A 27,197-nucleotide genomic window follows, 5' to 3' on the forward strand; every position below is an offset into this window, starting at 1 on the left:
TAGCAACAAGTGAGAGGCATCGACACAAATATACCTCTGAGGGAAGCTCCATGACTGTGAACATTGAAAGTAGAAGTATGTAATAGGGATGTTAATTAGTTTATTCACAAGGACAAGATAAAGGGGCGAATTTTCCTTGGTTATTTTAAATAATTTTCCATGTTAGTTATTTAATTATCGGATTAAAAAAATTAATAAACGTTTACAAATTTGTCATTGTCAACTTAGAAGTTTGACTTACCTTATTTTTTAATAGTGTTAATAATAAAATAAAATGTTGGATTAATACACATTTTCTTATCCACACATATTAATGTCACATGTAATGATATTCATCTTAACAATTAACGACCTTCTTAGAAAGAAATTTGTGACTTTAGCTCTAATATTAAATATTGAAATGAATGCTTATTAGTAGACCAAAATCTATAACTTATAATTAGAGTGCAATTATTGTTATCTATAACTTGATAAACTTTTAAATAGTATGTACATGGGCAATCCACCCTTATCCAACAATTCAAAATTCCTTTGTTTCTTTAACATGTCATTTGTTTATATTTACTAGAATTCCTTCATGCATTTGCACAACTAGTTAAGAACAATAAAAGAAAAAGCAGACAATCAAGAGTTCTTGAAGAAGGATAATCAATCATGGTTATTGATAAGTGAGAAAAGAAAAAGTGATTATGTTCATATAAGTTTTTAAGGTTTTGTAGGAGAATGTCCCTACATGTGTGGTCCTTTGGTCTCCTAGGGAAGCTATAAAGTTGGAGGTACATGAAGAGCAAAATCAGTTGATTGAAAATGTAAGCACGAGATACCTTTTTCTAAATAGAGCATATATCACTATAACTTAATTGGATGTGAGTGTAATGTCAATGTACTAGTTTGACTTAATGTTTGTTTTGGTCTATCTCTAATATATCATTTGCGTTATAAGTTTATTGAAACTGTAGGCTTAACTTTGTTCAGCTCTAATCCTTCTATAATATAGTTATCTAATTTAATCCTACTATAATCCTTTCCTTTATAGTTGTTATTATGAGACCAAGACGTACTTTCTAAATTTACTTAATGTCCTAGTATCTAGTTGTTGGCTGATCTTTTATTGTTTCAATGATTCTTTGAGGACGGTGCAGGGGTGCCTGCAAAAGATACTCTGATACTTAAGTTAGTACTGGTGATGTCAAGGATTCAAAGAATATTTTAATGCATAATCAGAGTATCTTTTGCAGGCATAGAACAATGTGTTATTTATATCTTTTTTACCTGTGAGTCTTACCTAGAATGGGAAATGGGCTTTTAGGTCCAAATACCTCTTTTAACTGCTTCTGGATCCAGTGACAATTGGTGAAATTATCAGGGGATCCCTCGATAATTACTGGTAGACGACTGAGTTGATAATGCCAAATACCGCATACTCCATGGGGTATTCTGAGTATGCAATACCCAGTAAGCGGTCATGTGGGTTTGAGTTGTTGGGTACTTCATGGGTTGCCTAGTCACTTGAGTAGTTATAATTGGATGTGGGGTCGCTTACTCTATACTAAGGACTTCGTTAGTACATAGTAGGTGGCCTAAGAGGATCGTTATTGGTTGCTTACTCTGTACTAAGAGATTCCTTAGTACAGAGTAAGCGGTTTAAGAGTGTCGTTGATGGCCGCTTACTCTGTATTAAGAGATTCCTTAGTACAAAGTAAGCGGCCTAAGAGTGTTGTTGATGGTCGTATGCTATATACTAAGGGATTCCTTAGTACAGAGTAAGCAGCCTAGGGGGTTGTTGATGGCTGTATATTATATACTAAGGGATTCTTTAATACAGAGTAAACGGTCTTGGGGGTTGCTGATGGCTGTATACTATATACTAAGAAATTCTTTAGTGCAAAGTAAGCGGCCTAAGAGGTTGCCGATGACCGTATTTTGTATATTGTGTGCAATTGCCCTTGGTTCGAGATATGGTTGAGACAATAGTGTCTTGAACATACTCAAAAGTTAAATGGAAAAACAAAAGTCTTGTAAAATTTAACATCAAAGCAAATAACACAAATCAATACATTTTACGGATTTCTTCGTTTCTCTAGAATAAAAAAAAAAATCCAATAATTAAGAGAACACAAAATGACCCAGTTCCACTCTCCACCCCAATCAACATTTAGTGTTCATTATCTAACCCTAAGATTTCCTCAAATTATGAAACATATTGGATGTTCTGAATCAAGAGTAACCTTGCTTGTATTTGCGAAAGAGGTCATCCGTTTTGGTATTCCTAAAAGCAAAGCAGCCAACCAAATACAGTGCAATTAAAGCAACAAGAGTAACGATCAATATCACATTGGCCCTTCTCCACTCCACCCTTAGGGTTGCCAACAAACCAGCTTTGCAGGAGTCACAGTTGTAGCAAAGTTGTGCTTGGTCGTTGCTCCATTTCGTGCAATCCATGTCTTCTGCCATGTTGATGGGGCTAATCCAATACGTTGGGTTCACAAACGTGTAACCACATTTTGTTGGGGGCTTGCAGCACCCTGACTGCATCAGATCAAAGTGCAAAATAATAAAGCTCAAACATGAATAACATGCAAGGGGGCAAAAGCTGAAAGAACAACACGTGGTTGAGGAATCCCCGTTAATTTATTCTTTTAACCTTTTCGTTCTCTCGTTTTTCCTTTTTATCAGAAAACCAGATGGTTACTTCAGAGCTTGCTATGCTTCGTGAAGAAGATTGTGTTTGAGGGGAATATAAACGGTTTAATGCTATATAAATGCGAGGGTACCGAACTTTAAACTATGCAGTTGCATGTTTCTAGAGAAATTATGTTAGAGATCCAACCTTGAGATAAGACAATTTTATATGAATGAGTACCAATCTCATCTTACAAATTAGTTTTGTAGGATTGAGTTAAACTTAAAATTCACTTCTTAACATGTTATTAGAGTCATAAATGTAAATCTATCTAACAAAATTTATCATTTATTAAGTTTATCATATCAATCGCTATATAACTACCCATTAATATTAAGTCTTATATATGAGATGTGTTGAAAATTACACATAATTAAAAATAATACAATTTCTTAATATATAATATATAAATAGGTGTAAATCTTATTTTAGAAACTGATTTTATACAATTAAATCAAACTTCACGATTGAATTAGAATTAAAGTTAAAATTGAATGTCCTATTAGAAGAAAAAAATTACAAAAAGGCAAGGATATATATGGAGGATATATATGGAACTATTTTAACCCAGAAAATCATGCTTGCTGTATAATTCAGAAAAGGTTTAGTACTAATAACTGAATTAACTAGTTCTTTAATTACAACGAATTAGTGAACTGGGATGTCATTGGAAAATGAGAGTTCGTTTATTTAGTTAATTACCTGAATGGGGTTTAGGTGTGCGTTGAAGAAGTCCTGCGCCGTTCGGTAGCGTTGATCCAACTCAGCACATATCTTTGACGACATAAGACAGCTTCTAACGTTGTCCCATCTGTTGGAGCTTCGTACTCTTCGGCGAAGCCAAAGTGAGAAATCATCGATACGATATTCCAAGTAAGAACGATTGGGTTCAATGTTGCCATGGCCTCTAAGGGTGACAGCATAGGTGAAAACGACCAAGCTAAGAAGCAAGACAATAAGGAGGAACATGGCAACGAGGTAGAAGACGAGAAGCGAAGGGATTCTCCAGAAGGCTCCTACAAACCCTGCCAGAGCCACCAGAAGTATGAGAACCCCCAAGATTATGACAGGCCATTGAAGGATTTTGACGCAGGAATCTGCTGGCTCTGTTGTTAGCCAGATCCCTGCAGCAATGATCGGAATTGAGAGAAGCACCGCGACGAAGTTGATGGCCCCTATCACGTTGTTGCTGAGTGCCATTATGGTTATAATTACGAGGATGTTATTTGGTGGTTGATCTGAGGTTTAATTAGATACCGATATAGATGAGTCATGGTTACTAATTAACCCCACGTGAATTTGTTCCTTACCTTCGATTCTTGCATGCTTCTTTGGCAAAGTTATGGCATTTTAATAATTGGGTTTTTTCATGTTAGGTCATATTCTAGGAAGACTTTTGGGAAAGGAATAGCTTGTACATTAGTGCAAAGGAGAAAGAAAGTAGAGAGGCATGAGAGCAATGTAGGTCTTTTTTGGACAAATATAAGAAGAAAGAATCCACTCGTCATCGTGCCTTTGCAGCAGCAGCATGGGTCTAGCTATTCTATCACTTTTGGTATTAATATTTTATTTCAACTTTTTCAGCAGCATTACTGTCGAAATTTTAAGTGTTAGGTTAAGTTACACATCGTTCTTCAAAATTTAAATCTCATTACTTGTCAATCCTTTGAGGCATTGCGACTTTGCCCCTTCTTTAGAGAATTTGAAACTCATGTTGCATTATTTCATTTGAAATAATTTTATATGTTATTTTATTTATTTTTAATAACGAGTTAAATGTAATTTTGGTTTATGAAAATCTTCATATTCCACAAGGATATTGTTTATCTTTCATATTCTTTTTTTCTGTACAACTTCCAACGTCATGTTTACCTTCGTATTTATAAGAGAATTAGTGACACGTGTTCTGAAGATTTCACATAAAGCATAGTACGTACTAGAGGTATATGAAAGTATATCATTGAATTGAATGAATGGAGTAGATATACAAGGTTGTTGTTAGTGTAAGTTGTTATTGAACCCGAACCTAAGCGTGACCTATTTTTCTATTACAAGTCTTTTTTATGACTTAGCTTGGTATATTTAATATTCTGGCCTTGAAAACATATGTAAGGAATGTGTTTTATAAGAAGGATTATAAATAAGTCAACAAAAATAAGAGAAATTTAATAAACAATACGTTTTTATGTAAATAAATAAATAAATATTCATAAGTTTTCATCTTATTACATGATAAAAAAAATGAGAAAATTTTTATAAGTAAAAATAATTAAAATAATATATAAAATAAAAAATATTTAATGAAAATATCAAACCTATGTAACCTTCCGTTATTAACAACTAGATATATGATTACATACTCTCAAAATTAATAATTTTTTTTTTAATTTTTTTTTTAAATTATAGTAACTAAATTAATTCAAAAGAAACTGAATTTAATTTTATAAAGTGCAATATCAAATTTGAGCTTTATAAATTACAGATATAATTTTAAAAAGCTGGTTAAAAGTAATAAATTATGTACAAACGAGAAAATATTTCTTATAAATTATTATATAAAATAAATTTATTAATTTTTAAAATTATTATCTTTAAATGTGTAATAATAATTTATAATTGAATAATAGTATAAAAAAAATACGGTTCCATTTCTTTTTATATTTTGCTTCTTTTTATTAGTTATTTTATTTCTTCGTTATATATATGTGATATTTATATCAAATAATTTAATAAATTATATTACCTCTAAGAAAGGTGGAAATACAAGTCATTAGTAGCGAGAGCATGAGTCAATTAATAATTAGCTTAAAACTTTAAAATTATATTCAAGTAGTTATGATGCACAGATACGATACGTGTATCAGTGTATCAGATACGTATCCGATACATCAATACGTTTATTTTTAAAATACTAAAAGTTACGATACGTGATATATGAATATTGAAAAGTATACAATAATTTTTACAAACATAATAAATATATGATTGTTAATGTGTGAATCTAAATTTTCTAAGACCAATTATTTGGGGAGCCAAAACCTGGTAGCTAATGTTAGTTACCAATTTAAAAACCAATTAATAATTGAAATTATTTTAATTATCAATCCAAAGACCAATTATAATTTTTTGGAACTATTTTAGTTGTCAATTTGGTCACTATATAGTGAATAATTATTTTTTGTCACTACAATTGGTCATTATTCAAAGATTTTTTTTTAGTGTACTATGACTTTATAAATTAGATACTTCATTGATAAATATCGTTAAAGTATCCTAAAGTATCGGACACGATACATGTCGAACACGGATATATATATATATATATATATATATATATATATATATATATATATATATATATATATATATATATATATATATATATATATATATGGTATAATTAGTCGTATAGTACCCAATTTGGTGCTGGAGTTTCTAATTGGTACCCGGTTTAAAAAAAGTGTCAATTACGTACCCAAATTAGTTTAAGTGCACCAATTGAGTCCATTTAAGTTGACGTCGTTAGAAAGGTTAACGTTGACTGATACTGGTTGATCTCTGAATTAAATTTGGAACACGTGGAGATTAATTTTTAATGACGTGGAAAGCTGGGGAAGAAAATTAAATATGTCTTGTAATGAAAAATTAAAAAAAAGAAAAGAACGAAAATTTAAAAAAAAGGGCGATGAAGTTAAAAAAGAAGTCGCAGAAGCATGTGATAAAAACGTGAAATTGGGGAAAGGTGACGCAGGAGAGACGAACTGGTGGAGGATTCTTCGCGAAGTGGTGGAGAAATTGAAGGCAACTTTCGAACACTAAAGTGGAGACTTGAGAGCGACTTGCGGGCCATTGATAACGAAAGGTTGGTATTATGTTTTTTTTTTGATTTAGTGATTAGGGTTTTGATGTTACGGTTGATTTTTGTGAAGTTTTGTTGATTTATGTGTTTAGGCGCAGTGTATTTGAAGCTTTTTTAGTTTCAATGTTGTCTTTTTTGTTGCCTTTGAGTCAGTATTACTTTATTGGTTTGTCCCCCATGATATGTGACGGTGACGGTGTTGAGTATGTGGTGTGGTCCCTTTTTCTTAATTATTGTCGGTGTGTTGGTTTGTTAGTGGTATTGAGTGTAAATTGTGTGTTATTGTTTGGGTTTTTTGTCTATTTGGCAGGGATATAAAGTTAGGCATATAATAGTTGCCATGAACGACGCAAATTTTGAAGTAGTGTTTCACCATGGGGGAAGGTTTGTCAATGAGGGGTCACTGAAATACGGGGGAGATAGTAGTACTTTGTTGTGTGATCCTAACAGATGTAGTTTCTTTGAGATTATGTCAATTTTGAGGGAGATGGGTTATGTGAATGTGAAGGAATTGTGGTATTCAGTGGGTGGGGGTCTGTGTTGGAAGGAAGGTTGGAGTTGCTCAATGATGATAGAGGTGCGTGTCATATGGTGAACATAGCCACCCTGAATGGTCAAGTGCACCTTTATGTGGTCCACTTTGTTTGTGAACCTCAAGTAGTTCATATGATAGAGGACCAACCTGTTGTGGAGGGGGATGGTGGGGTTGCTGGGGAAGAAGTTGCTGTCTAAAGTGAAAATGAATCAACTGATGGGGATATTGGAGAACAGGTTGTTGTTGAGTGCGAGGATGGAGTGGCTAATGAAGATGTTTGTGTTGGGGATGGTGAAGAGGAGTTGGTTGATAAGGAGAATGGTGTGGGTAATGAAGAAGGTGTTGGGGATGGTGAAGAGGAGTTAGCTGATAAGGTGAATAGTGTGGCTAATGAAGAAGTTTGTGTTGGGGATGGTGAGGAGGCCTTGGCTGATAAGGTGAATACAGAAGACCATGTTGAGGCTGAAGACATTGTTGGGGATGGTGAGGATGAAGTTGGTGGAGAGACGGACAGTGAAGAGGATGATGAGTACGAGGTTAGTAGTTGGACTGAGTATGAAGGTGATGTCATGAATGAGGACGAATTATATGATGTCAGGATTGATAGAGATGATATGGAGGACGAACTACATGAGGTTAGTGTTGGATGCCATGAAGTGCCTGGGCCAAGTGGTAGTACTCGAACAATGTCACAGGATACAAATGTGTATGCCAGAGGGATTTCTGATAATGAGTGGGAGTCTGAAACATTAGATAGTGGTGACCATAGTGATTCAACAGATGACGATAGAGACAACTATGATCACTTTGGGACTTTTTCAATGCCTAAAAGCATGGAAGACTACAAGTGGGAAGTTGGGACCTATTTTGCTAAAAAGTAAGAATTTACAGATGCAATAAGAACTTATGGTGTCCATAGTGGGAGGAAACTTAAAATATTTAGAAATGACAAAAGAAGAATATGTGTGAAGTGTTTAGGTGCCAAAGGTAAGTGTAAATGGTATGCGTATTGTGCTTATAAGGCTGCACAAAGTACATGGCAACTTAGGAAGATTATCAACACCCACACATGTTGTAGAGAATTTAATGTACGTTTAATGACTTCTAAGTGGTTAAGTGGGAGACTAGAAAAGACATTAAAAGAGAACCCAAATATTAAGCTAACTGATCTGAAGAACAAAATAGGGAGGAAATGGAATATTTGTGTTTCGAGGTCTACAACCTTTAGGGCTAAGAGTATGGCATATGCCAACATTGATGGATCATTCAGAGAACAATATAAGTGAGTCTATGATTACGCTCATGAACTTCTAAGGTCAAATCCAGGTTCAACAGTTAAAGTTCATGTGGATGAGAATGAAGGCAATCCCATATTCAAGCGGTTGTATAATTGTCTTAAAGCTGCCAAGGATAGCTTCATTTCTTGTAGACCTATAATCAAAGTGGATGGGTGTTTCTTAAAGGGAAAATATGAAGGGGAATTGTTAACGGTAGTGGGCAGAGATGGCAACGATCAGATGCTACCATTAGCATATGCGGTAGTTGATGTAGAAAATAAAGAGAGTTGGACTTGGTTTCTTGAATTGCTCATAGAAGACCTTGGTCGGCCAAATGAAAAGAAAATGCAACAAAGATGAAATGCAAATGTAGCTTGGAGAAGAAGCTTGATTATAGACCATGTGATGTAGTAGATGATTCTAGATGGTGCCAAGTGGCATATCACACTCTCCTTGCCCAAGTCACACGCACCATGCTTCCATCACATGCTCCTTGCTTAGTTCATGCTTTGCTTGCATCCAAAAGGAGAGCCACTCTAGTAACTCTCAGCCAATGGTAGCACATTGGGCTCGGCCCAAATGATCCCAACAAGTGTTCTAGCTTTTATTGAAAGCAAAGCCTAAACAATGGCCCAATTTAAATCTAGACTACTTCCTTCATGCATCATCTCATATTTTAGAGATTTCTTTAGCCCATGTAAATAATGTAAAAAGCCCATGATTGACTTGATCATCTTGTGAGAGGCCCATGTGAATCTTTCTCATCATGCTTCTAGTGATTGGGCCTTGATATGGGCTTGGGCTTGTTGATGCACTTGAACTTGGGCTTGTTGGGGTCACATCACGGTTACTATGGAAAGCAGCATATTGCACACACCCTCAAGCATGGGAGGCTGTCATGAGGGAGATTAAAGAATTGAATTTAGATGCTTTTAAGCACCTGATCCATATTCCCCCTAGGCAAGTGTATAAAATACATGTTATCATTTTCTATTTGCTAATGGTATTATCATTTTGTCTTATTGCTTATGGTGTTATCATTTTGTTTTTGCAACTAGATTTTGGTCGAGATCCAAGTTTGTATCAAGACCAGCTTGTGATACTGTTGTGAACAACATGTCTGAGGGTTTCAATAGCACAATAGTGGATGCAAGGAGTAAGCCCATCATAACCATGATAGAAGAAATACGGATTTATCTCGTGAAAAGATGGGCATCAAATAGAAAGAAGATAGCTGCAGTTGAAGGTCCCATTTGCCCAAAAATTAAAAACAGACTAGACAAGGAGATTAAAAAAACTAAGTATTGGATACCAAGGTAAGATCTGCATTGTTTATTTTTCATTTTTCGTTTGTGCATGAATTTCATTTTGTTTTTTGTTGATTGGCAGTTGGTCTGGGGAAAAGCTGTTTGAGGTCAGTCATACTTGCATGACTGGGGAAAAGTTTGTAGTAGACATAGATAAACGAGAATGTAGCTGCTGGAAATGGAGCATAACAACAATTCCCTACTGTCACGCTTTGACTGCCATGAGATTCCTAAATTTGAATGGAGAGGATTACTTGCCACATTATTTTCTGAAGTCAACCTATGAAGAGACTTATTTGTCAATGATATACCCCGTCAATGGTCCTCACCTATGGGAAATGACATCATATTGTGATGTATTACCTCCTACCAAAAGAATCCTTCCTGGAAGACCAAAAAAGAAACGCATGTTGGAGTCTTGGGAGCTGAGGAAGGATGACACACAAGTAAGACAGGGTGGCACACGTAAAATGTGTGCCATATGCAGACAACTTGGACACAAACAAAATAATTGTCCCCAAGCACCTCCACCCCAGCAGCAACCAAACCCAACTCCATCTACTACACAACAAGGAGGCACACAACCAACTGAAACTCAGGCTACTCAAGCCCACCAAGGGCAACCAGTGCAACCCACTAAATCTCAGCCAAGACAACCACTTGAAGCACAACAGGGAACTGGAAGTGCGCCTATTCTACCATCACAACCACAACAGGCTACTCAATCACAGATTACTGGAAGTGCGCCTATTCTGCCATCACAACCACAACAGGGAACTTAAATACCTATGCAAAGTCAACCAACTCAAATTTCTTCATGCAATGTCATTGACCCACCAACAAGGCCCACCTTCAGAGAAAAATTATCATATAGGAGGGATCCAATTTTGAAGCAATGAGTTTAATGTGTAATTGCAGCAACTTTTTGGAAGAACATGGCTATTTATTTTGGTGTAGGGGTTATGTATTTTCAAGAACATGGTTATTTTGTTTGTTAAGTTTAATGTGTAATTACAGTACCTTTTTAGAAGAACAGGGTTATTTATTTTGGTGTAGGGGTTATGTATTTTCAAGAACATGGTTATTTTGTTTGTTAAGTTTAATGTGTAATTGCAACAGCTTTTTGGAAGAACAGGGTTATGTATTTTGGTGTAGGGGTTATGTATTTTGAAGAACATGGTTATTTTGGATTAATACCATTTTGGATTACTTATATGGTTCATTCGTTTCTGTTCTGAAGATGGTTCATTTTGGATTACTTATATGGTTCATTTGGATTACAAACATGGTTCATTATAAATCTATAATACAAGACAAACAAAATAAAATTCATTACTCAAACTTCTCATCCATTTAAAAACACTTCATTACAAAAGCAAACTACAAAATACAGACCAATTACATAACTTCTTATTCACTACATAACTTCCAAACCAATATTACATTAATCAAACCCAAACAAATTATAATCCTACTTAAAAACCTAACCCACTTGCCAGAAATTACAAGTGACTTTTCCATATGGTATATCTTTCTCCTTTGTCTAGCAATGGTAGCATCTTTTTATCCCCATTATCTTCGTTCAACCATTTGAAGTAATTGCACCCTTTAAATACATCATTGCCACCACTCCGCTGCTTACAAAATAAAAACAAAAACACACAGCCTCTGATTACAATCCACCATTGTAGCATGAATAAAAAAGAAATTAAAATCAATATACAAACCTTGAAGTTGGTGCAGCCCCAAAACTCTTTTCCAACATTCCTAATAGTTTTTGTCACTCTCAACACAGCTACCTCCCCACAATAACACATTGGTCTTTCACCCAAACCCCTATTCCAACCACCAGGGGAGGAGACGCTCTGCTACTATGAACCCCACGAAGAACACGAACACCCTTCTTTACGAGACATTGTGGAATTGAAAAACGAGAGGAAGAACAAACTGAATTAGGGCAGAACAAACTGTCCGGATATTGATGAAGAAGAAACTGGATTAGGGCAGAAGATACGAGAGGAAGAAGACAATGAAAATGAGGGAAAATCTTCTTTAAATGTAAATACCACGTGGAACACTGTACAATTATAATTTCAACCAGTCATGTGTTATTATTTGACACGTATCCCTTCTACACTGCCACCTCACCACTTTCTAAACGTCGTTTGGGAAAATTTAATGGTATGGACTCAATTGGTGCACTTAAACTAATTTGGGTACGTAATTGACACTTTTTTTAAACCGGGTACCAATTAGAAACTCCAGCATCAAACTGGGTACTATATGACTAATTATACATATATATATATATATATATATATATATATATATATATATTATATAAAATACTTAATTACATAAATATGTTGGTGAGGCTTTTTTGAAAACTTACAAGTGTGAGTAATTTTAGTTTAAATGACATTTTAAAAACGTTTAATTTTAGCCTTTACATGTGTCATTTCCAAATTATAAATGATTAGAACTAGGGGTGTCAAAACGGGCCAGCCCGACCCGTTTTGACCAGGCCCGTTTTTGGCCCGTTATAAATGGGCCAGACCAGGATGGCCCGTAAGTGAAAAACGGGTTCGTTTATTCAACCCGTCCCGCGGACTGGCGGGTTGACAAGCTGGCGGGTTAGCTTTGACTTCTTTTAAAAAAAAAATTTGGAGGTCCAATCATTTTTTATCAAATCATTTTTTTCATCAATTATTTGTGTTAACAATGTTGATTTTAATTAATGTAACGACAAAATCTGAGATAGTAATAAAGATAGACCTACATGCTTTTAGATATGGAAATGTTTACCGCAAAAACAAAAAAAAAAAACTTGAAAATAGTTCTACCCAATATTTAGTGTAGGAAAAACATTACAATCATTTAATAAATATGTAAAACTTAAGAAGATTCATACTACAAAAACAAAAAGCAAAACAAAAAAAAAAACTTTTGTTATGATTGTTGGTCAGTGTAGATAAAATACTAAAAAACTTATACTTGAATTGAATGTTGTAGTTGTGTACATATATAACTCCAAATGAAAGGTATTCCTAAATTTAATTGGCATAAATGAATATTTATGACATTTTTTTGCCCTTTAGCATAGAGTGTTCTTTCTTTGAACCACATGTTGCATGTGCACTTTTTTTTAACTTAAAAGGCCCGCGGATTGGCCCGTCGGCTTAACGAGTTCTATTTTTTTAACTCGGCCCACTTTTTTTTTATGGACCAACGGGCCCGTCAAGCCTGACCCGTTTCGACAACCCTAATTAGAATGGATAAAAATCAACTTTTTTTTTTTAATTTTTGATAGAATTAACATGCTCGTTACTTTTATGTTATTTGTTCTGGATTTTGAAATTCGTTTTTTAAAAGTATTTTTCAGATTTTGAAAATTATAGAAAAAAAAAGTTAGTAGTCATTAGATTTGAAAATCTGATAAAGAAAAACATCAAATTTAAGAATCATGTTAATTAACCCATCCGATTTAGGAACTCAACAAATTTTGAAATTAGGTTTAGAAACTCTTCTTATTTTAAAACTCGATTTAGGAATTCTCCGTATTTTAATATATATATATATATATATATATATATATATATATATATATATATATATATATATATATATATATATATATATATATATATATATATATACATATATATATATATATAATATTGTTTTAAAAAATTTAATTAATTTTATTTATTTTGTGTATTCTTGTTTTGCTTTTTTATTATATTTAAATTTCTTTATATGTTTGGTGGTTAGATTGTAATGTTTGTTTGAAAAACAAATAACTAAAATTAAAGAGAATAAATAAACAAAACAAAAACACAAAAAAAAAAACCATAAGCCTTTAAATCTAAATTAAAACAAAGATATAAAAAATAATCCAGTAGAGTATGTAATTGGATTTTGAAATAAGCTTAACCAGATTTCAAAATTCGTTAGAAAACTTAACTAGATTTCAAAATCATTTCAAAATCTGAATAAAAGTTTAATTGGATTTCGAAATTCGATAGAAAATTTAACCAAATTTTGAAATCCGGTTAAGACTTGTTTTGAATTTTGAAATTTGTTGTCTTACTACCAAATCTAATAGCGCCAACACCAAAATTTGAAATTTGGTAAACTGGATTTTGAAATCCCATTTTAACCCTCCAAATCCGGTACCTTTGCTTGAGATCACACCTCCTACTACAGATTTTTAAATCCGTTTCAACTATCAATCCTATGAAATTTGATAGCTCGTACATCGAAATTTGAAATTCGGTAGCCTCCTAAACCGGATTTCGCAATCCGCTTTTAACCCTCCAAATCTGGTGCTTTTGCTCGAGATCTCACCTCCTACTACGAATTTTTAAATCTGTTTCGACTATCAACCAAAACTAACCATTTTAACCGTTAGATTTAAAAGTTTTCGAATTCTGTTCGTTAACAAATTATTTCCAAATTATAATAAAAAAAGTTAAAAAAAATAAAAAATCAACTTACTTCGTTGCTGCGCTAATAAGACAATGCGTGGGGGAGAAGGGTTGTAATTGTGGAGTGCAATGTTATAAAGTGAATGAAAGGGTTATGCGACGTTAGGGAAAGAGGGTTGATGAAAGAGAACAAATAAAAAGAGAGAAGTGAGGAGAAGAAATAAAGAGATGTGACCCTAGGCTAAGGTTGTGTTCTTTTGAGAGGAAGGATTAGAGTGAGAGAAAGAGGAAGAGATTGAAAGGATTAGAGGGTGAAATTGATATTGTTCTTTTTAAGGGATTAGGAGGTGATTTTAGAGTAGATTAGAGAGTGAAATTGGTGAAAGTTTGAGATTGAATTGAGTGATGTGACAAATTAAAAAAACTTTTAATAGATAAAAAAATGAGATTACCAAAATATCCCTAATGTTAAAATTAATATAAAATACTATATAAATAATTTAAAACAATTTAAAATAATTTATTTAATTTGTATTGATTGTTTGAAATAATAATAAATTTATTTTTTAAAAATGAATAATAAATTTTATTTTATTTAGGAATATGCTATGTGTAGTGCTATGGGGTTTGTATGTTTTGCTCTTGCTTGGATTGAATAGCCATCTTGGTGAGGAAGTTATTAATTTCCATGTGCAGTGTGCAGAAAATATAAAATAATCAAAGGGTAATTATGTAAATATGCATGTGATCCCTTCCAATCTCTTTATGTGCAGTGTGATTGTATTTTTAACGTATCCCACTGATCATCGCCTATCATCACCGCTTATCACCTTTAAACGAACGTAAAAATAACCTTTCAATCATCGCTCACACTTTCTTCTAAACAATAATTCCATTCATAAGAACACGGCGTAAATGTAAAGAGACGAGGGTTGGTGAGGGAATAAAAAAGTGAGAGAAAGTAATTATGTTTTTGCCAAGGCCTTCAAAGTCAAAGGGGAGTCCAATACATGGATTTAGGAAAGTTTGTGTTGCAGGAAGAAAAATTCGAGGTGCAGGAAGAAAGCTTTATGATTTTTAACCTAGATAAGTTCAACTGGACTAGAAAAAGTTTATATTCGCACCACGTAGAAATACTAATTCTATTTCTCATCTGTCATCTCCGAAAGACGGATTTTTATTTTGGGTTACCAATGCCCAAATTTAGATTTATGATCTTAAAGCCCATCTTAAGAAGCATGAAATGTAGATTGCAAACAAAATCAAACAAGTTTATTTAAAAAAAAATATATTATTTAATTTTTTTATGTGAAAGAAATACAAATTTCATAAAATAAAATTCAACTAAAGGATATATTCTTATAAGATGAGAATTAGTTTAATAGTGTAGGCACTGACAGATCTTTAACCAATATTTTGGAGTGTCAAAATTTTAATTCAATTGCTCTTTTGTTCCATTTTTTTGTTCAAAAGTGTCAATTTGATCCCGATTTTTTTTAAAATTGATACAATTTGATCTTTTTCGTTAAATTTCTTGAAGCGGAGCACTGATTTTTCATAAAAATTGATCCTTTGATTACGTCAATTACACCAATAAAGCAACACATCCTTATTCACAACTTTATTTTTTGATGAAAAAAATCTTGATCTGATTCAATAAATTTAATGAAAAAAGACAAAATTGTATCATTTTTTCAAAAATCGGGACCAAAACTGCAAAACTAACTTGATATTTTTGAACGAAAACAAGAAAAAAAAAAGTAATTCCAAAATTTTTATATAAACTATTAAAAAATTGTATTTACTTTTTTTATGATAATAAAAAATAACAAAATTATAATTATTGTTATTATTATTATTATAATTATAAAATTAAACATAAATAATTTTTATAATTTTATTATAATTAATTTTCATTTATAATGATTAATTTAAAAAAAATTAAATAAAAAAAATTAAATTAAACAAATAATCATTTAAAAGATAATATTAATAAAATAATTTTTTTTATATATAAAATATTTAAAAGATAAAATTGAAAAATAAATATAGACAAAAAAACCTTTTCTTATATATAAATATAAATGTATAAAAATTTATTAAAATATCAAATATATCAAATATTAAAAATATTAAATTTTGAAAAAATATATTTGAAATTATATAAATATAAAAAAACAATTGGGGGCCAATATGAAGGTCCGCCGTTCGTCCAAAGGTGATGCTACAAGGCTGTCGTAACAAGGAAGTGTAATATTATTAAAATATATAGGATTTTAAGTATGTTTCACATCAATTCAATTAATAGAAAATCTAGAATACAGTATATTTGATCTCATTTTAAATTTATGTAGCATGGCAAAAATGTTAATTTTAAAAACGTTACGAATTGTTTTTTCATAACAGTTATGTTAAAACTAGGTAAAACATCACTATAAAAGGACATTTTTTTTTTCACTAGTGGTGACAACAAATAAAAATATTGAAAATACAAGTGGGACTCTTGAAAAAAAAAATATTTGAGACAAATGAAAAAAATAAGGTCTAAAAAGGATTATGAATATAATTAATTATTTAATTCGTTTCAGGTTGAATTAATTGTCATATGGAAAAAAGATGATATTCATAATCAGATTGCTATGTTTGAATAGAAATAATTACTTGTAACTATTAATTATAATATTTTTTTATTTTTTTTGGGCTAATACTTAGTATCAATTAAGAGTTGATTATATAACGTTCCAATTAAATGGATAAAATCAATTTAAATAAGACGCTACATATAAAATTATCCAGAGAATATAGAAATTTGGAATATGACGTACACCGTATCCCAACATGTTCATAACAAAAAGTAAAAGGCTCCACATGGCCTAAACGAAGTACAGAGTCTCATCAAATGCGAGATAAACTACTACTACTAAACTCCAAAGCTGTGGGTCCCCAAAGTGAGCCCGATAGACGTCCAGGATTTCATCAAACTGCGGCATCTCTATTATCGTTATCACTGCCAGAGGTTCTCACGTCTGCTCACATCAATAAGGTTGATGATCATCGCAAAGGAGGAAACCACACACAATCATACAAACAAGCAAAAGGTAAGCTAGTGAAAAAGTCTTCACATCATACACTCAACATACAATTACATATTCAAGCATAAGTATTGGGAAACCACACGTGATATATCGAACCAGTTAAAACTCCAATACTAGACTATCCGAATACCCTTAATGAGGCACCACCACGAGACAGTGGAATTATGTCCTAGTAGTGAGGCGTCACCACGAGGACTTCACGGAATTACACCCCTACAAGAGGCACCACCACGTGGTCTTCGTGGAATTACGTCTTGGCCTTTAGGCACCACCACGTTACCCTCATGGAATTACGTCCTGATCTCGAGGCATCACCGTGAACTCTCACCTCGAGGTTCATGGAATTAGGTCCAATAGCTGAGGCACCACCGTGGACTCCCCCTAGAAGGGCCCACGAAATTATGTCCATAAGATGATGCACCACCACAAACCCTGCTACAAGGGTCATGGAATTACATCCTACTCCAACATTACTCATACATTATCACCCAATCATGAAGTTCCTATGCATACTATTAACATGTCATTTAGTATGAATGATCAACCATCAATCATATCTCATGCCAAGCTCATTATCAATTCATTTGTTTCCACCCATAACATACATAATACATGCATATCCACCCCCTTCATATAATAAATCAATGAACCAACCCATCAAACAACCAACAACATTCATGAAACGAAAATAGCAAAAACCCAAACGAGGTCTCGCTCAAGCAGGGAGTCCTCGCTCAGGCGAGAGGGGTGCTCTCGCTCAAGCTGCAGACTCTCGCTTAGGCGAGACTACAACAGTGGCCCTGGAGAATTTCGTGAGCTCTCGCTTAGGCGAGGCTGTCTCGCCTGAGCGAGACAGTTCGTCGCTAAAAAACATAGCCCATCGCCTGGGCGAGCGCTCGAGCAGAAAAACTAGGCGAGTTCTTGCTATTCTCGCCTAGGCGAGACGAGCTCGCTTGGGTGAGAATATCAGTTCTCTCCCACTGTTCCGCGCGTGTTCAACCAGGAACCCATTCACAACAACACCAAATGCATTTGTACAGTATCCTAATCAGTACACTATCACCAGAAACATGAAACAGAATTGAAAGCATGCAAAAAGTGAATTAAAACATGAATCATAGCTTCCCTTACCCGAAACTAGCTAGAACGAGGTTCAACTCCAACAGCGGGACGCAACAGTACTAGGAAGAGGTGAGCGAGATGAATCAAGAAGATGAACTGAGCTCACTGGATTGAGATTGAGTAAACCCTAGCAGAGCTCTGAGGATGGGTTAAGGACTTGACGGCTGCGTTTTCTACGAATCAAGAGAAAAGATTAGGCTAGGGCAGACTTAGGGTATGGTTCTCCTTTTTGGGCCAGCCCTAGGCCCGACCAACTTTGGGGCAGCCCTTAAGGATTTAGGCAGAAAATAAATGGGTCTTACAGATTATCAATAAAACAATAATCGGGAGGAAAATACTTCCAATTATATCAAGCCTTTCCGTTTAAATATTATTTATACCTTTTTGACATATGGAATTAAGGTAAGAATTAAAAGTATGTGACAAAATATCAAAGCCATTAAAACCATATAGCAAGAAAGAAAGCTTCTTATACAAAGAAATAAAAATGTGAAATATCATTTTTGTAAAAGTGATGATAAGATTGTTTGATCAACTTGGATAGGTTAATTGATTTTGTTGTATGAGTGTTCAAACTAAACCGATCCAAAAATTTGAGAATAGATTAAAATAAAAAATAGGTGGATTTAAATAATTTTTCTCATAACCAAATGACTTGTTTTTGAGTATGTGTTTTGACACTTTGAAACCAATTCAAACAAAACCAAAAACAATTATTTAAGTATTATTATATTATTGATTATTTCACTTACATACAAGATATGTGTGTGCGAGGAAAATACTTAATGTATTTATCTTAATTTATGCTTATAAATATGTGACAAAAGAATGACAAAGAATCTTTAATATAGAAACGAGGTACAGTAAACATTCGTTTAAATTCGTATTTTGATCTTGAAAGTTTTATATGGATTTAATTGAAATATAGATTTATGAAATTTTAAGAGTCATATTATCGTATGAAATATTATTGGTTATATAATTTCAGAATGAAATATTATGAGTGTTGAGAATTTTAGATATTGTAAGAGAAATATAACATAATATAAAGTCAATGTGATTTTTTTTTTAAAATAAAGTCATAAAATTATTTATCTGAAAATTTTTTCTTTTTAATTGTGAATTTAGGGAAATACGGACTCGATGAAGAATTATATGTTAACTCTATATTATTAACATTGGGAAGAAAAGTAAAAACGTATGGAATCCCTAATAGAAGGTTTTGTACTACATGGTGGAAGTTTCACCTTCAATTGAAGTTCAATTTTGCGCTCTGACTGTTGTAGTGGGAAAGTAGGGTTAAGAGTTTCGAATTCGAGGTGGGCTTGAGGATGGGCTTGGACGTGTTTCAGATTAAGGTTTATCAGGCCCAAAGATTTCACTTTTTTAATACACAACCCAAAGTTATAATTATTTATTATATTTCTCGTCTTTACCACTGATACGTTTTTTTCACCCTGCTAAAGATACCCGAACAGATATATTCACGAAAAAGAAAGAAGCAGCTTATAATGGACATGAAACAGAGGATCTCTTTTTAAATTGATCTGCAACATACTCAAAAAGGGCTCATATCAAGAATTTCTTGGTTTTTGTGCACATCATTGGGCTACTCGTTTCTAACGACGGCTGGTTATAGCATCAGGATGACACACATTTCTAACAAAGTAACACTTCAAAACTATATCTATCTATCTATATATAGATACATAGTACAACTTCATTTCATCTAACGGAAATCCGTACAAGTCTTACTGTATTATACATGGACATTTTTCTGAGAAACCAATGTTCTGCTTTTTTAAGAACAAAATCATGTCGACATATTTCATCCAATTATATCATTGAGACAATGTTTGTACTAACACCAAGTAGATCTTCTTTCATGAAGTGTGACATAATGAAGAGTTAAATGCAGTGAAAGAAGATAAGATCATACGTGATATTTAACCACAAAATACCGTGACTTCCCAGATTGAAAAAGGAGAAAATTTATAGGGTCCCTTGTTTTAGAGCAAATGGTTGGTTAAGTGCTTATTGAAAGAAAAGTGAAAATTATAATTGATCACAAGCTTTAAAACAGACCATAATTTTACCCTTTTTTTTTTCTTACTGCACCTTTATTCCGTCATGAATATATGCATCATGATGTCAAATGAAGCAGCAATATAATTAGGTTACCAAATGAGTAAAGGATTTGTTGTCGTGTAACACAAGGTTTGGTTTATCGTTATCTGTATGTGTTTTAGATGATAGGGTACCGTTGAAGATTACACATTTTAATATTGGAATATTTCCTTACAAAGAAGTTAATCAGTTGTTCAGAAGTTATGGAAAAAAAGATATTTACTGAGGAGAAAGAATATACATATGCAAAGTAAAATAGGATATAGTCATAGATATAAAGTTCCCCAAAGGAAATATGATGAATAGAGAAAAGACAGTGGAGCACCATGTCTTATTAAATAGAAAAAGTGCAATTGTTCCCAGCAAAATAGATTCGTTGCTACTTTTTGTGAAGTCTTTTTTAAAGAACACTGTGATTTTTGCTTACATTCAAGTAAGTATTCACCACAGAAGCAGCAAGTTTCTTTGTGTTTTTTTACAGGGCTTATGCTTAATAGGCTGAGTGATAAACAAGTTAAGAAATTTATAGCATAACCCCACTTCCATGTGAGGTACAACTAACTTGGCGGCCAAATTATCTCCTCCCATAGCTGTAGGCATTAATGAACTCTTGTTAATCTATAAGGTTTTTGCTTCACAATTCATGAAGAATTTAAATCTCATTCAATTGGATGCTACTATAGGACAAAAAGAAAAATGAAAAAGCATTCATCATTTTAATAAATTCCCAACCAACATCACCACCCGTACTTCTCTCTCTTGGTCAACAAAACAATTTCAACCAAGATATATAAACTAGAGGAAAAAAAGAAGCTATGAACAGCAAAAGAAAAAGAAGTGGGAAAAAGAAAAGAAAAGTTAAAGTCTTCCTTCCAACCAGAGACCTCCAATTTTCCTTATCGTTCCCTTGCTTTCCATCTAAAAGCATTTGGCCTCTCATTCACGTTTTCTCTTGTCTTCAACCAGACGTGAGTTCTGCTATCTCTCTCTCTCTCTTTCTCTGCATTCTCTTCTTTCCCTTTCTCTACCACTCATAAGCATTTCCCTTTATTTTGTACCTATATGCTTCTTTTCATTGTTTTGACATAAAACTTTTTCACCCATTAATTTTCCTTCCTTATAATGTAATGTACAAGTCTCTTCTGCTTCCTGCTATGTTATTTAAGTCGTGTTCTTTCGTCCTCAGAGCTGTTAAACTGTCATTAATATAGCATCTTTCTCTTGTCGGAAAATGAAAACCATGATTCCTAGATAATTCATGAGTTAGTATATACTCTTTATAGTTAGTGTGTGTGTGTGTGTGTCCATGGCCGCTGTTGGAAACCCCAGAACGTGGATTCCATATATGAACAGCAAAGACTGTTCTCAAGGATTTTGCAGCTTGTACTGTCCACAGTGGTGTTACATAGTGTATCCTCCTCCTCCACCTTTTGAGTACCCTGATGATGATTCAAGCCCAAATTTCTCCCCTCTTGTCATTGCAATCATTGGTATTTTGGCCACTGCTTTTCTTCTGGTGAGTTACTACACTCTCATATCCAAGTACTGTGGCCCCAGAGGGTCTGCACGCAGAGACTCAAACGACGACTTCCAACCCACTCACAACCCCCCTCTCCAAGAACCATGGAACGCTTCAACCACGGGTCTTGACGAGGCTCTCATCAAATCCATTGCAGTTTTCAAGTACAAGAAAGGGGATGCAGGTTCTGTTGGAGTCACGGATTGTTCAGTTTGTCTCAGCGAGTTCGAAGACGACGAAAGTGTTCGACTTTTGCCAAAGTGCAGCCACGTTTTCCATGCCCCTTGCATCGACACTTGGCTCAAGTCTCACTCTAGCTGCCCCTTGTGTCGTGCTGCCATATTCACTTTCAACGCTTCTGTTCCTCGGGCTCACGCCCCAGAAGAAGATGCCCCTTCTTCGAGGAATGAAACTTCTTCTGAGAATGAAAGTGTTGGAAACGAGTACGGAGTGGTGGTGATGTTGGAAGAAGAAAGCATACACCATTCTCGGGCTTATCCAAAGCCTGCATTGCGTGCTTTCAGTGACTTGAGTAGTTTCCAGGGCAGACACAGAGTGATTGAGATAAGAGACGAAGTTTGTGAGTGTGAATCCGTTGGAAGGTCAGTGTCCATGGATCATTCGTTTCAAAGTGGTGTTTCTGTTGCTGATGTGTTGCGAATGCATGAAGAGGAAGATTCCCAAGTTGAAGGGTGTGGTTCTTCTTCTACTGAAGCTGGTCCATCAAAGAGATCACGCGGAGAGAGGTACAAAACAAGGGTTTTGCATTGTGTGTTGAGTCCAATTGCAATGAAGAGATCGTTTTCCAGCGACAGATTCTCAGTTACCAAAAGTAGCAGAGCAAGACAGGGAACTATACCCATCTGAGAATTTCGTTTCTGTAAGACGAGTTTCATCAAGTTTCTGCATAACAGAGGTGATTAATCTGCTTTGGAACGTGATAATTTACAGTAATATCTTTTTGGATCCTTGAATTAACAAATAACGATTTTCATTAAAGATATCAAATGCCATGTTTTCCTGTTTGTTTACATAAGCTCTGTCGAGTTAGAATGTTCTTAAAATGTTAACGGAAGGTTATTTTCCGTGGGAATTCAACGTGATATATAGAAAATTTACATAACTACCTTAGTTAGACTCGTTGAAAAGTGTAGCACCCTAAATAAAATACTTCAACCTTATAAATATACACTCCCTCTACTCAAAATAAAATAATTTCATATGGTATATCATACAAAAACAGATAAATATCAATATTAAATGCATCCTCTTTTGTATCAATATTCAAAAATCATCGTGATAACAACTTTTCTTAAGACTTGACTTTGCTCTCCAAGTCCAACATTTCATGCCACATTCCACACACCTCACACTCACATCACAAAGATATTTTGTATTTGCCATGTTGTCATCCTCTTCGACACTCATAAAGCCATTGAACACTAACTTTTTATTGATTGGACAATTTTTATAACTTAGAAACTCAATTTTGTTCATCATAAGAATCTTGATTAACTATCATCAATTGATATTTTTCTATATGATTCTAGTGGATAATAAAATTAGTCGATATCCCAAAGTAAATGCATTTACTACTACACATTACATATTATTGCCTCCTTCATAAATATATGATTATATCACATCTCAACACTTAATTCATCCCCAATTACACTTCACAAGTCATCCATCACAACTATATTTTCTACACATCATAATTCATTTAATAAAATTAAACAATTCAATTTTTAATGTATAACTCAATATTTTCTATAAAAATATATAAATAGCAATCATATTCATTTAACAAAAGAAATACCTTTTCAAAATTTCTAAATTAGTTTCTTTAAGCTATTTTAGCTAAATTAAAAATTGCCTTTATTTGAATGCAAAACTCTCATTTGAGAGAAAATTGACTAGAGACCAAGTTTATTGTAAGATTTAAGACTTAATTTTTGTTTAAGCAAGATGTGTTTCCTAGAGTGAAAATTTAGTTGAGAGCACGTTTAATTTATTATCTAATTTTTTTTCTTAAGCAAGATATATATCGCTTAAGTAAAAATTAGATCGAGTGCAAACCCAACTCATTATCACAACTTTACTTAAGTGATATATGTCTTGTTTGAGTGAAAATTCTTGCACAACCTGATTATACGACAATACCAACTCATTTATATATTTCATGCTCAAATTATTTTAATCTAATTTGATCAAATAAAATTTAATACATTCTTAATCCTTCACCATTTAAACCAATCTTCCTTCCATCAACAATACAACCACATCTATCACTACAAGAAAATTCATTATCAACAATTAATTTTAGTAACCAAAAATTGTTAGTCATTATAGTGACCAATTTAGATACCAATTTATAAAATAAAAAATTATTGGTTACTAAAATAGTCACTAAAATAACATGTGACAGTTACTATTTACTACCGTTAGTTATTTAAACAACATTAGCAAAAAAAGACCAAATTAAATAAAATTGATGAAAATTGAGACCTATTTGAAAGAAAAAAATAATATTATAACTAAAATGACAAAATTGAACGTAAATATGGATCAAATATATATTTTAAACTAGCATAAATTAATCTTTACTCGTCAAATCACAAATTCAAACACCTATTTCAATTCTCCATACAAATAAATTATCCTTTCCAAATTCTTTATCCAAACATTATATAAGGTTACTCATTTGCATAATTTTTTGGAATAAATAATTATTTTCAAAAGTAACCATTTGTAAAACTAAGTTTATTTTCCCAAATGAGCATATTCAAAAATTAAAAACGTGGTTCTTATCCAAAACCATACAATGCTAGCCAGCAAGAATAACAAAACAACAGGTAAATGTATAATTATCTTTTAGTATAGAACATTATGACAAGTAGACGAAATAAAATAGACAAGACACACTGGTAATGTATTGTAATTTGTTGTGATAACAAATTATTAACGTGACCTTATTTGGAAAGTATTATAGAGTATCATAAGGAAATTGGATTTCAATTTCAAGTGCTTCATATCTAGAGAAGGAGTTGGTAATTTCAAAACGATCATGCTAAGAAGGAATGATGAGTAGATAATGAAAATCATGTTGGATTTGAGATACGTCTTAAATTAAATATGTCACATTAGTAATAATAAAATTATGTTTATTATTATTTATTTTATTGTCATATTTATTGATATCATATGATAAGGTCATTGATTAAAATTGAAGACATGTTATTATAATAGACATTATAACAATGAGAAATAAGTCTTATATCATTTTAATTTAAATTGTTTTTTATCATAGGATTATTGAGGATAAAACATCATTAATCTATCAATATATGCAGTGATCTTTACCGGATAAAGATCAAAATATCTCATTTTTTTTTTAAATTACAGGTATAAAGATATGATCATTGAACTGACTCTAAAGGAGAATTCCTAATAGCTAATATTACCTTTAAATTGTTAATGGAAAGTTCTTTTGAAGAAAAAAAATTAAACTTTCCTTAGATTTGAGATGATCATGTAATTAACAAGTTATTTATTATATTTTGATATCGAACATCTAACATTTCATTATGTTGGTTGAATGATTATTAGATATGATTAAATTATTGTGGGATTAGTGATTAATTAAGAAAAGATCCATTAACTATTAGTCATGAGTTTGAGTTATATAGAAATAAAGTTCTTGGTCAGGGTGGGTGTTATGAATAAATAAATAATGAAGTTTCTTAAATCATTCATTATATAACTTATTAGAATTTAAAGATTATACCATATTCTAGAGTTAACTTAAGAGTAAAAAGATGGAAGAAAATAATATATATATATATATATTTTTTTTTTCTGATTCTAAAGTAAAAGATACTTCATGTTATACGACTATTAAAGAGTGTTGCTAGATATCCTTGATTAATGAATTAATTAATCTATTTATTACCGGTTTAGTAATGAACATGCATATCACACACAAACAATGTTGAATAAGAAAATATTTTCATCAAATAGATTTTAATTTTATATATTTTCTTTAAGTTTAATATTATTATATTTTTTACTAGTAAAAAAAAATAATTAATATAAAATTTGAGAATTTGTAAAATTGATTAAGACAGAATCAATTAAGTTAGTAAGGAAGTAAATATTTTTGTTTAAAAGCGATTTAATGTTGTAGTAAAACAACATACTTGAAAAAGAAACCAATGCAATGAGAATATATATATATATATATATATATATATATATATATAATCTCACATATTTAAATTTTTTATTGATTAATTAATACTTTTAATTGGATAAATTAAAATATTATTATATTTACCTATTAAATTATTTTATTATAATTAATAGGACATTTGGTTCTATTTTTGTTGTTTTTATTTAATTTAGTTTCTATTTTCGTTTTATGTTCAATTAGATCTTCATTTTCGTTAAATTGTGGTCAATTTGTTCATTTTCATTAACAGTGTTTAAATAGTTAACGTTTTTTAACAATAAATGTCATGTGTCAATTCCTGGTTTTTTTATTTTCTTTTTAATTTTCTTTTTAATTTTTTTTAATTTTTTAATTTCAAAATATTGTCCACGTGTCAAGGCATCATTGTGCCACGTGTCAATACTAGTGTCACGTGTCAGTTTGTGATTGTATTATTTTTTTTGTTCAATTTAGTTCCGATATTCGTTATTTTTGTTCAATTTAGAGTCAATTTGAAAGGGACAAAATTGATTTATTTTAACAAAAATTACAACTAAATTGAACAAAAATAACGAATATAGGGACTAAATTGAACAAAAAAATAATAATACTACCACAAACTGACACGTGACACTAGGATTGACACGTGGCACAATTGTGACTTGACACGGAAACACTTTTTTTAAAATTAAAAAAATTTTAAAAAAAAATTAAAAAAACCAGGAGCTAACACGTGACTTGTATTGTTCAAAAACGTTAACTATTTAAACACCGTTAGTGAAAAGGACCAAATTGACCAAAATTTGACCAAAATGAAAACCTAATTGAACACAAAACGAAAATAGAGACTAAATTGAATAAAAACAACAAAAATAGAGACCAAATGTATATTTAAGCCTAATTAATAATTAAAACTTAATATTTAAGTATTAATGATTTAATTTATAATAGTATCATATATTTACATTTTATATATAATTAATTAATCTTTTTAATTATTATTTTTTATTTTAAAAAAGAAAACAAAAAAAAAACA

The 27,197-nt window shown here is 32.2% G+C and overlaps 3 protein-coding genes across 3 annotated transcripts; 2 read left to right on the plus strand and 1 right to left on the minus strand.

Annotated features, from left to right (window-relative positions):
* Positions 1 to 1,978: 1,978 nt before the first annotated feature.
* On the minus strand, positions 1,979 to 3,982 carry LOC114177229 (protein TORNADO 2-like). Its single transcript, XM_028062496.2, has 2 exons — positions 3,386 to 3,982; positions 1,979 to 2,529 (listed from the first exon to the last, which is right to left on the minus strand). The coding sequence occupies exons 1-2, from the start codon at positions 3,881 to 3,883 to the stop codon at positions 2,218 to 2,220; spliced, it is 810 nt and encodes a 269-aa protein (XP_027918297.1). The 5' UTR covers positions 3,884 to 3,982; the 3' UTR covers positions 1,979 to 2,217.
* Positions 3,983 to 9,252: 5,270 nt separating this feature from the next.
* LOC146887888 (uncharacterized) lies at positions 9,253 to 10,526 on the plus strand. Its single transcript, XM_085670732.1, has 3 exons — positions 9,253 to 9,314; positions 9,413 to 9,670; positions 9,744 to 10,526. The coding sequence occupies exons 1-3, from the start codon at positions 9,253 to 9,255 to the stop codon at positions 10,441 to 10,443; spliced, it is 1,020 nt and encodes a 339-aa protein (XP_085526858.1). The 3' UTR covers positions 10,444 to 10,526.
* Positions 10,527 to 21,234: 10,708 nt separating this feature from the next.
* On the plus strand, positions 21,235 to 22,987 carry LOC114176645 (RING-H2 finger protein ATL52-like). Its single transcript, XM_028061755.2, has one exon. It carries the CDS (start codon positions 21,739 to 21,741, stop codon positions 22,816 to 22,818), a length of 1,080 nt encoding a protein of 359 aa, XP_027917556.1. The 5' UTR covers positions 21,235 to 21,738; the 3' UTR covers positions 22,819 to 22,987.
* The last annotated feature ends 4,210 nt before the right edge of the window (positions 22,988 to 27,197 follow it).

This window comes from Vigna unguiculata, chromosome 3, assembly GCF_037176805.1.
Source record: "Vigna unguiculata cultivar grain cowpea cultivar isolate G323 ecotype 2 chromosome 3, ASM3717680v1, whole genome shotgun sequence".
NCBI classification, from domain to species: domain Eukaryota; kingdom Viridiplantae; phylum Streptophyta; class Magnoliopsida; order Fabales; family Fabaceae; genus Vigna; species Vigna unguiculata.

Bases quoted from the DNA above. Each gene is read 5' to 3' on its own strand.
- LOC114177229 (XM_028062496.2), bottom strand. From the start codon at position 3,883: ATGGCACTCAGCAACAACGTGATAGGGGCCATCAACTTCGTCGCGGTG. The intron at 2,530-3,385 runs GTAATTAACTAA...GATCTGATGCAG, and splicing joins CACACCTAAACCCCATTCAG to TCAGGGTGCTGCAAGCCCCC.
- LOC146887888 (XM_085670732.1), top strand. From the start codon at position 9,253: ATGAGGGAGATTAAAGAATTGAATTTAGATGCTTTTAAGCACCTGATC. The intron at 9,315-9,412 runs GCAAGTGTATAA...TTTTGCAACTAG, and splicing joins CTGATCCATATTCCCCCTAG to ATTTTGGTCGAGATCCAAGT. The intron at 9,671-9,743 runs GTAAGATCTGCA...GTTGATTGGCAG, and splicing joins ACTAAGTATTGGATACCAAG to TTGGTCTGGGGAAAAGCTGT.
- LOC114176645 (XM_028061755.2), top strand. From the start codon at position 21,739: ATGGCCGCTGTTGGAAACCCCAGAACGTGGATTCCATATATGAACAGC.